The 12,980-nt window shown below is 29.8% G+C and overlaps 2 protein-coding genes across 3 annotated transcripts; one reads left to right on the top strand and one right to left on the bottom strand.

The window, feature by feature from the left end:
• Positions 1-262: 262 nt before the first annotated feature.
• Positions 263-3,117, bottom strand: LOC113865777 (TIMELESS-interacting protein). 2 transcript variants are annotated; one of them, XM_027500521.1, is made up of 5 exons: positions 2,770-3,117; positions 2,411-2,533; positions 1,768-1,870; positions 1,480-1,580; positions 263-773 (listed from the first exon to the last, which is right to left on the bottom strand). In XM_027500521.1, exons 1-5 carry the CDS (start codon positions 3,043-3,045, stop codon positions 561-563), a joined length of 816 nt encoding a protein of 271 aa, XP_027356322.1. In that variant the 5' UTR covers positions 3,046-3,117; the 3' UTR covers positions 263-560. The 2 variants fall into 2 exon arrangements, with proteins under 2 accessions (XP_027356322.1, XP_027356321.1); XM_027500520.1 differs by having other exon boundaries at positions 273-773; positions 1,480-1,583.
• A 2,356-nt stretch (positions 3,118-5,473) lies between these two features.
• Positions 5,474-12,343, top strand: LOC113864893 (serine carboxypeptidase-like 34). The gene is made up of 10 exons (XM_027499105.1): positions 5,474-5,911; positions 9,492-9,602; positions 9,889-9,984; positions 10,077-10,169; positions 10,246-10,334; positions 10,717-11,007; positions 11,106-11,242; positions 11,399-11,491; positions 11,661-11,766; positions 12,194-12,343. Exons 1-10 carry the CDS (start codon positions 5,614-5,616, stop codon positions 12,341-12,343), a joined length of 1,464 nt encoding a protein of 487 aa, XP_027354906.1. The 5' UTR covers positions 5,474-5,613.
• Positions 12,344-12,980: the final 637 nt, after the last annotated feature.

The raw sequence follows: 12,980 nt of genomic DNA on the forward strand, positions 1-12,980 counted from the left end.
AAATTCTCGTACGATATTAAATTTTGCTGTCACGCTAAGCATTTTGCAATGCGACTGTTCGCTTCGGCAAGGTTAACGCAATCGGACCATAAGCTGTATTTTATTAGGTCTAATTTTGTATTGAACACCAATTACACATTTTCCGCAGCCAATATTTGTGCATTAACGCAGTGAATCCATCTCATAAAGTAATTTACTACTACAACTACTTACCGCGAATTCATGCGTGTGACATTACAAGTCTTCACCAGGTTTTTACACTAGAAGTGGAACAGTCGATTTTTGTTCTTGCAAGTTGCAACCATTGTTTATCAATTTCTACAACCTAAACGTAAGTAAATTCTCAACTTGTTTTTCAAGTGATTGCCTGATTGCCACTATAATTATCATCCACTTTGGATAAAGTGCCCCAAACAAGCGACTGAATAAACCCGCTTAAAACTTAAACATGAAGCTCATAAACGAACACGAATCCATTAGCTGTTTTGACAAATCAATCTTCATGATCACAAACAACTCGTATAACATTCATATTCACCAGACCATAAAAAAGAAACTATTTAGGGGGCCTGTGATAAGGCAGCTCGAGCAGCACGCCTTTCTAGTGCCTTCAACCTATTTGCTTCCATACGAGCTCTCTGCTCGTCTGTTATCTCAGCTCTGCCGGACTGACTGGCTCCATTATTTGGGACTTCCTTTGATGTCTTTTCAATTGCTCTACTATTGGAAGCCATAATAGCGCCAACCTCATTATGTGTGGACTGAGAAGGTTCCTGTAATAAAAGGGGAGAGTAATCTGGTCGTTAAGACTTTGACCCTCGTTTACAATTTTTGTATGGCAATTTGGTTTAAAAAGTTTCGAATTGCTGGCTACTTGAAACTATCGATTTACAAAATATACAAACTTTTTCATCTTCATAACAAAGGCATAAATATAAATAAACCACAGACCTGAGAAGGAAAAATAAGATGAATATATAAATCACATGTTCAAGTAGTCTGTGTCTGATGAAAGCATACAAGAGCATGAAGTTGCATATGATGGGCAATGTTACTCTTGGAAATGGATCCTCTCCATTTCCTATTGAAAATGGACACAATCATAGCCATCAAAAATTTTGAAAGCAATAATAATTTTAAAACAAAATTGGTATTATAATACATTGGATGGTTGGATAAGGAAATGGAGAGGATTTGAATCCGTTACTCTTGCATTCTTACATGACTTTGTTTATTTTCTCTGTTTTTAACTCCTGCATACCACTGCACAAGGAAAACAACTGAACTTGGCCTAATCATTTTCTGAATAATTAGGATTACTCGCAATTGTCCCACAAATTTGTGAAAGAGTATGAATCCTTGAAAGATAATATTACATCTTTCCTCCCTGATTTGATCTAGATAAATTTTGATAATTTTTTCAGAAATACACAAAACACATTACATGATAATACTTTGTCTAAAGTAAATTAAACTTACTTCAGTAGCTTTTTCATATATATCATTAAGAATGTCGTCTTGAATGTCAACATTTTCAGATTCTGCAAACATGTCTCTCTCTTGATGACTTGCTCCCCCATCTTCTCCAAATACAGCAAACACCAAGGTAAGGATTTAGTAAAGACAGATAAGAATGTCAATAAATAAAACCAAACTAATTAATTTTCTGTAATTACAATATCAGATCCAAGAAAACAGTAGCTAATAGTCTAATACCAACGAGATTAATGTATTTCATGACTTCGATGGTGAGTGCAAAGTAGATACCTTGTTCATCAGCTGGAGTGTCATCCATAACTGGTGGTGGTTCACGCAGTTTTGTTGGATCTCCACCACTTGCAACTCTTTCTCTCAATTCTCTAAGGCAAGTCTGGTCAAAGTGTGGGGGACAAAATGTTAACACAGACAGCAAGAAGCAATTTTTGTATAGGATGTGAAAACTGAAAGTATGCATGTATCATTCATTCTTGCAAACATATGTACAAATAATGCTTGAAATTTGGCGGCTAATCTCCTCAATCATGCTAACAATGACATTTTTAATGTTAGGCTCATTGATCCCTCTTGGATTCTAGTCAATACACAGATCTCGCGTAAGTTGCTATATCAAATGAATAGTTGCTTAATTTTCTGAAATTTGGGATGTACTAATACCAACGTGATAATTATGTACAATCTAACATCCAAGCGATGAAAATCATTTTCTAGAAGGAGGGTGTGCATGCGTATTCTTAAACTTGTGTCACAGACACCTGACCGTATGACCCCACATCTATCTCTCTTTCTTCTACCTTATTTTATATTGATGAATCTCAATATCTATAGGCTAACTAACAAATACATAATAAAAAAACACATACACTCCACTCGAGCTTTGCAGAAATGAAGTTACATTGAAGAGAAGCAGTACCTTTACACGCCTGGTGGCAGCAACTTTCTCCACTTTGTGAATAAATTGATGGAAAGAGTAGTAAGGGAGCAAGCGAGAGTGCCATTCGGAGTACAACTGAAGCAGATTACCCAAATCACGAACCTAACAGAAAGCACCACCATCAGCACACAAATAACAAATACAAAACAATTCAACCCAACTATCTACTAAAACAAACCCACCAAGTCACGTTAATCATGCTTAACGTAAAGAGAAAATATTATTAATAAAATTAAAAGCCCGAACAGTGATGTCAGCGAAAATTACAGGCACTGCATATTAAATTAAAAGAAAATAATTCCAATTAACCTAATCAGAAAGATAGTATTAGGTAGTACCTCGTGGCCAGGACCACGGTATTTGAACTCGCGAGGAAAATAGCGAAGGACGTAACCGAGGCCGTCGTCGGAAAGAAGAAGATCGGGAGTGAGTTTGGGCCTGGTTCGGGGGAGCTTCTTGGGCTTGTCGGAGGCAGATCTGGCGGAAGAAGGCTTGGGATTGGTGGCGCTGTTACTATTAGGGTTTGAATTGGGGGCAGAGAAAGGGCAATCACGGGACCAGTGACCGGGTCTGCCACACTTGTAACACCCTGTTGCTGTTCCTTTTCCCTCCATATCTATTTCTCACAACGATTCCCTCTCACTTTGCTCCATCCACCATTGTTATTTGGATTCGGATTTTACTCATTTGCTTTCGCGGGAAATGGCGGGAAAATGCATAAGAAATCGTTTTTTTTTTTTAAATCTGTTTCTTAAAATGGGCCTGTCACCTTAAAGCCCATAACGTCGGGACTCGTTTTCTCGTTATAATAATTTTCCTTTCAGCGAGTAAAAACTTTTGGAATTTTTTTCAGAAAATTTATTTATGTAAAATATAATATTGTTATATTGAACATAAAAATTAATGCACATGAAAGACTTGGTATGGATACTAATGTGGCACACGTGTATATCTACGGTATACGTATATAATTAAATATTTGAAGAAAAATTATTTTATAATATAATATGTATAAATTTTAACATTGAGGTTTTTTTAAATAATGTCATATTGTGACAACAATTTTGAAAGTTGTTTTAAAAAGTATAAAACATTTTTTAATTAATGTGGTTTAAAATATTTCTTACGTGTATTGGTCATATGAGTGAAAAAACAGAGGAACATCATCTAGGGAAAAATAAAAAATAAACAAATTAAACCAAGCATATCAAACACATTGTGTTTAATGAATCGTACAAATGTTCATATCATTTCTGAACTTGGCGTGCTTATGAGACAAGTTAGGAAGACTTTTAGTATTTATTGGATTAAAATTTGGATAAAGCCATTTTGTTTTCACTTAAATTTGACTTAATAAAGATTAGATAAAATGTTTGAGAAAAATTTGGGTCAATTAAGTTCATTAACAGAATATGAAAATTTTAACATTATGTATGATATTAATTTGTAGAATTAAGAAAGGTATATTTTATAATAAATTTATAGAAAATAATTAATGTCCATATAAATATAATTTATAGTATATACAATATTATCAATTAAACAAAGAATTATTATTATTATTCATATATAATTATTTAAAAAATATATAATATAAATGTGAATTGAGATAATTCAAAGTATAATCCAAATTTATTTAATTTGTAGAATACAATACATTGACCCTATTTAAAAGAAAACAATTTTAATAAATTTAAATTTTACCAAATTAGGTTAGTGAAACGAGGTGAATCTAACATATTCCTATTTAATACATAGACATTACATCAATTGCGATGCGTTTAGTAACATCTTAAATATATTTGTTTTTAGATACTGTCCGCTTTTCACCTTGTCTTTTCAATCACACACATGTTTTAGAGAGTCAAAATTTGAATCACGTCAAAAAAAGAATTAGAATTTGGAACATTTATCGTTGTTGATATGATATTTTAACGTTAATTAATCATTTTCCCTCTCTTATTTGACGTTGGCGTTTTAGGCCGGCTTTCTAGTTAATGTAATTTTGCTAAAATTTATGTGGCCGGCTTAAAATCCGAATACAATATTGAATCTATTAATTTTATTTTGTGTGGACATTTTTGCGGTCTCACTTTCTGTTATTTATGAATGTGATGGTTGGGAAGGCAATTATGTGTAGGTCGTATACGTGATGTATAGAAAGTGTATGGATTATATGTTACCATAACTTTCAAAGATTTCAACCCAAAGCAATTGACCAGTCCGCGAATCATGCCCCTTGAATCCCTTGGATCGAACAAATGTAATTATCACATACAAAAGTTCCACTCAACCTCAAAGCTAGATGGAGCTTTGAAAAAGTCCATCTTTCACCTTCTCTTTTTAGTAAACACAATTTAAACTAAATTCATTCTAAAATATTACTCATGTAAAATTTATTTTAACTTAATATATGATGTTAAATTTAAGTTTAATAAATATCATTATATTAAATATTTGAAGAGAGATATTTTTCATTTTTAACATTTCTATTCCATTTAATATGATACACATAATTTAAAATATATATATATATATATAATTTAATTTTAAGAGTATATATTATTATGATGTTATCTCCACTCATTAAAAATTAAGCGGAATACTTTTTATAGTGAATATCACTCATAATCCATCGGTACTTTTCATATTAATGTAATAAATTTCAAGTGCTTTTTTAATTCAAATTTTAAATAAAAACTACTGATTATCAATTATAAAAAAAAAAAATTGTCTCTCGTATACAAGTGATTAAATACGAAATCTGGATAAATTTAATTAGAGTAAAAATTTCAATAAATTACATACCTTATTAAGTATAAAATAAGAAGGCATCAATGTATTAATCAATACAATTATATATAAATCATAAAATAAGAAAATATGTGAATATCTTAAATGATATATATAACTATTATAAAGTAAGGAAAGATATCAATATATTAAATAACACAAATAATTCTACGCCATAATCGTACAATATCAAATCATGCATCCAAAATGGGGCATGACATTCGCATGGCTTTGGGGAATATATAAGAAAAATTTTGTTTTAGAGGTAAAGCAACAGTAGCTACGCTACACCTGACTCTTGCCTGTTTTTTCAAGTCTCTTCCATTATTTAAACCGAAGGCCACGCCTAGTGTGGATGTGAGAGAGAGTGAGAGAAAAAGGGAATAGAGATGGGTTTGTGTTCAGTTGTTTTGAATCTTCTTTTACATGTTGTGCTTCTTATCTCTTTGACCAAAGAAGCTTTAGGAGTGTCAAAGCTTTCAGAAAGTAATTACCTTAGTGAGGAGGTACTATCACAGCAAGAAGCCGACAGAGTGCATAGATTACCCGGACAACCTGCGGTGAGGTTTAATCAATATGCTGGTTATATCACAGTCAATGAAACTCATGGAAGAGCACTGTTCTATTGGTTCTTCGAGTCCACTAAAAAACCAGAACGAAAACCTGTTCTCCTTTGGCTCAATGGAGGTATTTTACCAACTCCTCATATATATGCACAGCGCTTTTTATTTAATTAATTAATATTAATTCACCCTTATATTTATCTCATTCAACTGCTATAAGTTCTTTCTATCCTATTCTTAGCCTGATTAACACATGGTTGAATAAATAATAGTCACTCATGAGTCTCCTACCAATTTATGAACTAATGATTGTGATAACTTGGTTTATTCTTCTATATTATCATATTAGTAAGAAAAGATTTAATTGTTACTGCATTATTACCTTTGTATAATTCAACAATGCCTATTTCTAGAGAATTTTTATAAGAAAAAAATTAATATAAAAACAAATAAAATTTCTCTAAGAAATTTAAAAATTCATTTCATCAAATTTTAAAGAAATAATTAGACGAGAGTACTTTTCAAAAAATAAAGAAGTATAAGTTATTTTAATTTATGAGAAAATTTTTATTAATTTTATATTTTTTTTTTATCTTATAAGACTTATCTAAGAATTGTATGGCATAACTTAGTTGAAAATAATTTTTTTTTGAGAAAAGAAAAAGAAAAAAAAGATTAATTCCACTATAAAATTAAAAACATTCCTTTCTACATAATCTTAAGGAGTTTCAGCAAAACCAACTTACGATAGAACACGTGCAAACTCATCAGATTCATAAGATGTAAACGCAAATGATTTAGAATAAAACCTAACATCAATTAACGAATTAAATATCATAATCCATAATGGAGTAAACTTATAACTACGAACGATCCCCAGGTCATTCCATCGCGCAATTCAGCACTCATTGATCTGATTCCTAAATAATATCATCCAAATTAAATGCAAACTTGTATGGCTTCAACAGTATAATTAGGAGAAGAAAATAAAAAATTAGAGGCACCCATGCTATGCACATATATATAGCATTATAATTAATATATACCCCTTATGAAACAAGTTATGCCAAATATCATAATGTTACCCTCGTGCATAAGAGCTGTCTCTTTTAGTCTTTACCCAGCCAAGTTTGATATGAAATTGTCCAAACTTATCGTATTGAAGTTACAAGCCAGAGCCCACAAATTAATTAATCAGCTCCTATATCGGTTTTAAAGTTTGTAAACCTTGGTTTATTTGAAAATTTTCTATTTAATTTTCCTTACGCTAATAATTAATATTTAGCATTATTGCGTGAGGAAAAGAACTTTACTATAAACAACTAATATAGAAGTAAGCAAACCAACTTTGTCACGTCCCATATAATTAGCAATTATATTAATATTTTTTATAACTAATTAATGAGTTGTTTCTTGCATAGTCTGGCAGGATGACATATAAAGTTGTTTAATTATATATTTAATTTACGAGTTACGTAATCCTTTCCAAATTCATTAGTTGGGCCTAGCAATAGAAATAAAATAGAAAATGCAAACAATAAAATACAAACAGAAAAAGAAGCGAAAAGATTGAAGATGAAGTTTGCAGTGACTATATTCAGTTGCTTTAGGTCAACAAACGAAAATAAATATAACTTTGGATAAAAGAAAATGTAAGAATAATTGAATATGGTCAAGCAAGCATGCGGTTATTGGAAATTTGACCAAAAGTCTACGGTCAGTGGCTTCAACTTGCAGCAGGAACAGCCATAATGAAATTCGATAGAAGTAATGAATATTGCTTTGAACCAAAGTGAAACCCACTTTTTTTTTTCTAGCTGCTGATAGGAACACAAAGGCAAGAAAACTTTAGGTGGTAGCATCCAAAAAAAAAAAGGATAGTAAAACAAAATTAGCAAGCATGGGCTAAATAAACAAATATGTAACTTTGATCATTGAATTCTGCTTATTCTTCTACTGTTTTATAGCAATTTATTTTATTTCTAATTTATGAAAATTGTTAATATTTACCTAAAAAAAATATTAGTTGATTATCATGACATGTTATATAGCACTCAAAATTATGTTTTCTATCTATGCTTCTATAAAAGTAAACTGAATTTTGTATTCGTGTACGAATTTATAAAATATTTAATATTATTATTATTATTATTTATAATATTAAATAGTTTATTTATATTAAGCATATATTTAATACAAATATTAAAATAAATTAAAAAATTTTAAATTACTTATTAGTATCTAAAAATTTGTTTGATATCAGTTTAATCATTAAAAATATAAAATACTTAATAAGAAGAAATAAATTAAACGATTAAAAATACTAAAAACAATAAATATATAAATGAAATAAATAAAATAAAGAAAGAAAAAATTAAAATGAAAAATCCATGCATGTGTCAGGTTTACTAATATATAAAGATACATGTATTCACTTAAAAAAAAATCCATCTGTCTCATTTACTTTTGTTATGCAATTCACAAAATTAAGTATTTGCTAGGAGTGTGTGTGTGTATATATATATATATCAAATGTTTTGATAATGAAAAATATATATATAAAAATGAAAAATAAGAGCGGGATTTGGTTATTAATTATATAAATGAAAATTCAATATTAATTTTATCAGTAAGTTTCTTAATATACTAGAAGTTAGAAAAAAAATGTTAACCTGACATTATCTTGTTGAAAGCACATTTTCAATTTTTTTTATTAGTTCTTCTATAATTTTGATATTAATAATTATTAAATGAATCACAGAATATAATATACATGTTGGTGTAACTTCAACATCTTCTTGAAGGTTGTTAAACCCCGCAATGATTTATATCTTTGAAAGTTAAACTCTTGAGCAACTCCATGATGGAATCCTTACCAACAAAAAAACCCATGATGGAATCAATGGATTCATTTGATTTTGGAACAACAAATCATTACTATGGCTTCTTTGCCTTTTGCTTTTTCAATAGATAGGACTCACTTTCTTTTTAGAATAATAATATCGTGGAAGTTAGAATGTAACTTTAAACTTCTGAATCTTTTAAATTAATCGTAATTAATTAGTTTAAATTTGAATTGGTTTTTCAATCCATTACTATATGTAACTTATATCCTATATACATCGTCCTTGGCAAAAAATTAACATCATAGAGAGTGGGGATATATTATATAACTTTCTTATTTATTTTTTCTATCCTCCACTTTGAGTTTTTTAGTGGAAAACTATGAGCCAAGGCTTATGTTTTTGTTTTGGTCTGAAAGAAAAAAAGATATATGAAAAAAAATACGAAACAAGATCAACATCATCACGCAATACATCAAAAGCGAGAACCATCGACATTTGAGTTTTATGAATAACAAAATAAATATTAGAAGAAATTTGTCCCTTTGAATGACATCATTGACTTTAACTAATTAAGAATATATGATATAATTTGAAAATGGTGAATGTTCTTAAAAAAGACCAACCAACATATGATTTCATCAAAAGTAAAAAACACAGGACGTTAACACTAGTCCAAATTATCATTAGTTATCTTAGTAAAGTGTCATATGACAGTAGATGTATTCCGATGCATGTTTTCTAATATAATATTAAGTAGTAAATTTAGAGAAATACCATGCACTTAATGATATGAATTGATAACTTGACATAAAGATACATTACTGCAAATGATATGAAGAAAATGCATGAATGTTTCAGGCCCTGGTTGTTCCTCAATTGGATATGGAGAAGCAGAGGAGCTAGGACCATTCTTTCCCCAGAGCAGCAGCCAACCAAAGCTAAAGTTGAACCCTTATTCTTGGAATAAAGGTTGGTGAATTTAGATCAATAGCCATAAATGTGTTAATCCACTTCCAATGTTGATTTTTCGTTTACTCATACAAAATTATTATAGAAATTAAACCTATTTTGTGTAATTATGAAGCAATGACACTGTTGCTTGATTTGATATAATTTATCAATTATCAACATGGATGTAGTTTTTTTTCAAGTAATATTGTTGTACTCTAAACATTAATGTGTGTATTTATTATTTTTAAAGAAAAAACTATGCTTAAAAATGCAATAATCCTTATAATCAGTGTGATTTCTACAGCTGCCAATCTCTTGTTTTTGGAATCCCCTGTTGGGGTGGGATTCTCCTACACCAACACCAGCAGTGATATCAGTGAGCTTGGTGATACAATTACAGGTAATGCTGCTATTTCACCTAAGGATTTGTACTATTTTTTCTTACTTTTACTAAATGTGATTTATTGATGAGTACTGATTTTCCATGACCAGCTAAGGATTCACACACCTTTCTCATCAAGTGGTTTAGGAGATTTCCACAATTCAGATCACATGAGTTCTACATTTCCGGGGAAAGCTATGCAGGTATTTATGTCCTGAAACACCATATATTTGGGTCTTTATTCATTTCAAATAAATTTGGTTTGTTTTTACATTTCAGGGCATTATGTTCCCCAACTTTCTGAGCTCATTTTCGATAATAATCACAATCCTGCCAAGAAAGACTACATTAACTTCAAAGGTTTCATGGTAAATCTGTCTCTCATCAAAATGCTAAATTTTCTTACTATTTCAGTATATAAAGCCTCCTCCTTAAAAATAACACGACTTTTAAAGAAAAAAAAAAGTTAAAAAATAAACGTGTACCTTTTAAAAGTCAATATTTTTTAAAAGACACTTGTATTTTTTGTGAGTAGGATGATTTATTTGAAAAAATTTATGAATAATTTATGGCTCTCGTCAAGCAATGATTCTCATAACTTATCAAAATAAACTGTTTTCAGTATTAAGTTTATGGTAAAAGCTATAGTTTAAAAAAACTTAAATGAATAATCACTTAATTTCTAAACAAATCAGTCAATAATAAATGTCCGAAAGAAACAACATGAAACCGATGGCATTGCTTGTGCAGATTGGAAATGCACTGATGGATGATGAAACAGATCAAAAGGGTATGATAGATTATGCGTGGGATCATGCTGTGATATCTGATGGGTTATACCATAACATCACAACCACATGCAATTTCAGCCTTCCCAATCAAACCAATGACTGCAATGTGGAACTCAATAAGTACTTCGATGTGTATAAGCTTATTGACATGTATAGCTTGTACACTCCAAGGTGTTTCAGCAACAATAGCAGCACTAGAAAGGAAGCCCCTATCATCAGAGGCACAGCCCCTCAAACATTTTCCAAAATTGTGAGATTTCCATTACTTGCTTGGTGAATCAGTGAACTGAAACACAATTATGATTTGCAACATTTTATAGAGCAAGTTGGCATTTTTGGTTTTAACAGGACGCGTGGCATAAAAGACCAGCTGGATATGATCCTTGTGCATCAGATTATACTGAAGTGTACCTAAATAGACCCGAAGTTCAAAAGGCACTGCATGCCAATGTCACCAAAATTCCCTATCCATGGACTCACTGCAGGTTTTGCTCCACCTTATCTTTTTTTTAATCATGACATTTATTTATGTGATCGATTAGCTTCAGTTTTTGGTTACCATTACACAATATTGGAAAATATCATGAAAACAAAAGTGTGTATTAATGTTTTTTTTTTTACTTTTGGCCAATTGTCCCTAGCAATAATATCACATTTTGGAATGACGCACCACATTCCATGCTTCCTGTCATCAAGAAGCTTATTGCTGGTGGAATTCGCATATGGGTTTACAGGTAAATTGCAACATATTTGTTAGTCCCTTTTGAAAACTAGATAAAAACTAAAACAAATTTAAGTAGTGGTTGATTATATGCCAAGTCTCTATTTTGTATTTCTCTGCTTATTTCAGTTCTATCTTAATCTGTTTAATTCTTCATTTGCTAATTTACTTTATTTATATAGTGGAGATACCGATGGAAGAATTCCTGTGACTGCAACAAGATACACACTTAGAAAACTGGGTCTCGGTGTTGTTCAAGATTGGACTCCCTGGTACACCAGCCGGCAGGTAAACCATGTTGTGTTTGAGTCTTTATTTTAGCAGTTGGGTATTGTTTTAAAATATAATGCCCAATTTAAGTATATTTTTATAAAAATTCTTATAAAATTAATGTAATAAATAAATAAAATAACTTGTATTTCTCTAAATTTTGGAAAGCTATTGTATTTAATAAGTTGTTTTTAACTTATGAAAAAAAATTAGTTTATTTTACTTATAAAAATTTTTCTATAAATTTACCCAACTAAACTAATTTTCAACATCTTCAGAATTTTAGTTTTGGGTATCTGACTGTGAATAAAATAGAAGTGAAATTAGTATTTTATTATTTAGATATTTTATGACAAAATATAATTTGACCAAAAAATATTTTATTGAAAAAATCGAACATAATTTCATGAATCAAAATATAATATTAGCTGAAATTGTATCACAGGTGGGAGGATGGAGCATTGTTTACGATGGGCTTACTTATGTGACGATTAGAGGTGCTGGTCATCAAGTTCCAACTTTTGCTCCCAAGCAAGCTCTGCAGTTAGTTCGACACTTCCTAGCCAATAGGAAATTGTCACCTCAACCAATTTAAGTTTGGATATTTCTTCTTTTGGTTTATATAACCTCTATTGTTCAATTTTTTATTATTTCATAAGTCTCTCCTTCCTTGAAGTGTGAAATGTACAATTTTTCTTATCTCCTATGTTGCACTAGTTATTTTAAATTTCATTTAAATTTTTAATCTCAAACTATCGTATTTTTATTTGGTATTTTTATTTTCATATAATTTTTTCATTGATGATTCATTGATTTTTTTTTGTCATCTATTTACGTGATATTTTTTATATCTTCATTTTCTTTATATATTCAAAATTTAATTTAAAAATCCTTAAAACTTTAATTTTTATTAAAAAATTACGAAAGATATAATGTTAATAGTCTATCTTATTCGTTAGATGTCCCAATTAATTCATACGACTTATATATTAATAAAAAATATATATAAATAAAGAACGACTTTTAAGAGATTAAATTGGAAAAAGGTTAAAAAGGAAGAGCTAAATTAAAAAAAAAAACATTTTTAAATAACTAGACATTTAATTAAGCCTTTCGTATGTTATTATAATTTGATAAATAAATATTTAGATTATTTAAATTTAAAATTGGCTTTTTATTTAAAGAATTTTTTTAACACTTTTGACTGAAAATTTTTTACACACAACAATTAG

This window comes from Abrus precatorius, unplaced genomic scaffold (genome assembly GCF_003935025.1).
Source record: "Abrus precatorius isolate BTA unplaced genomic scaffold, Abrus_2018 Scaffold4, whole genome shotgun sequence".
NCBI classification, from domain to species: Eukaryota; Viridiplantae; Streptophyta; class Magnoliopsida; order Fabales; family Fabaceae; genus Abrus; species Abrus precatorius.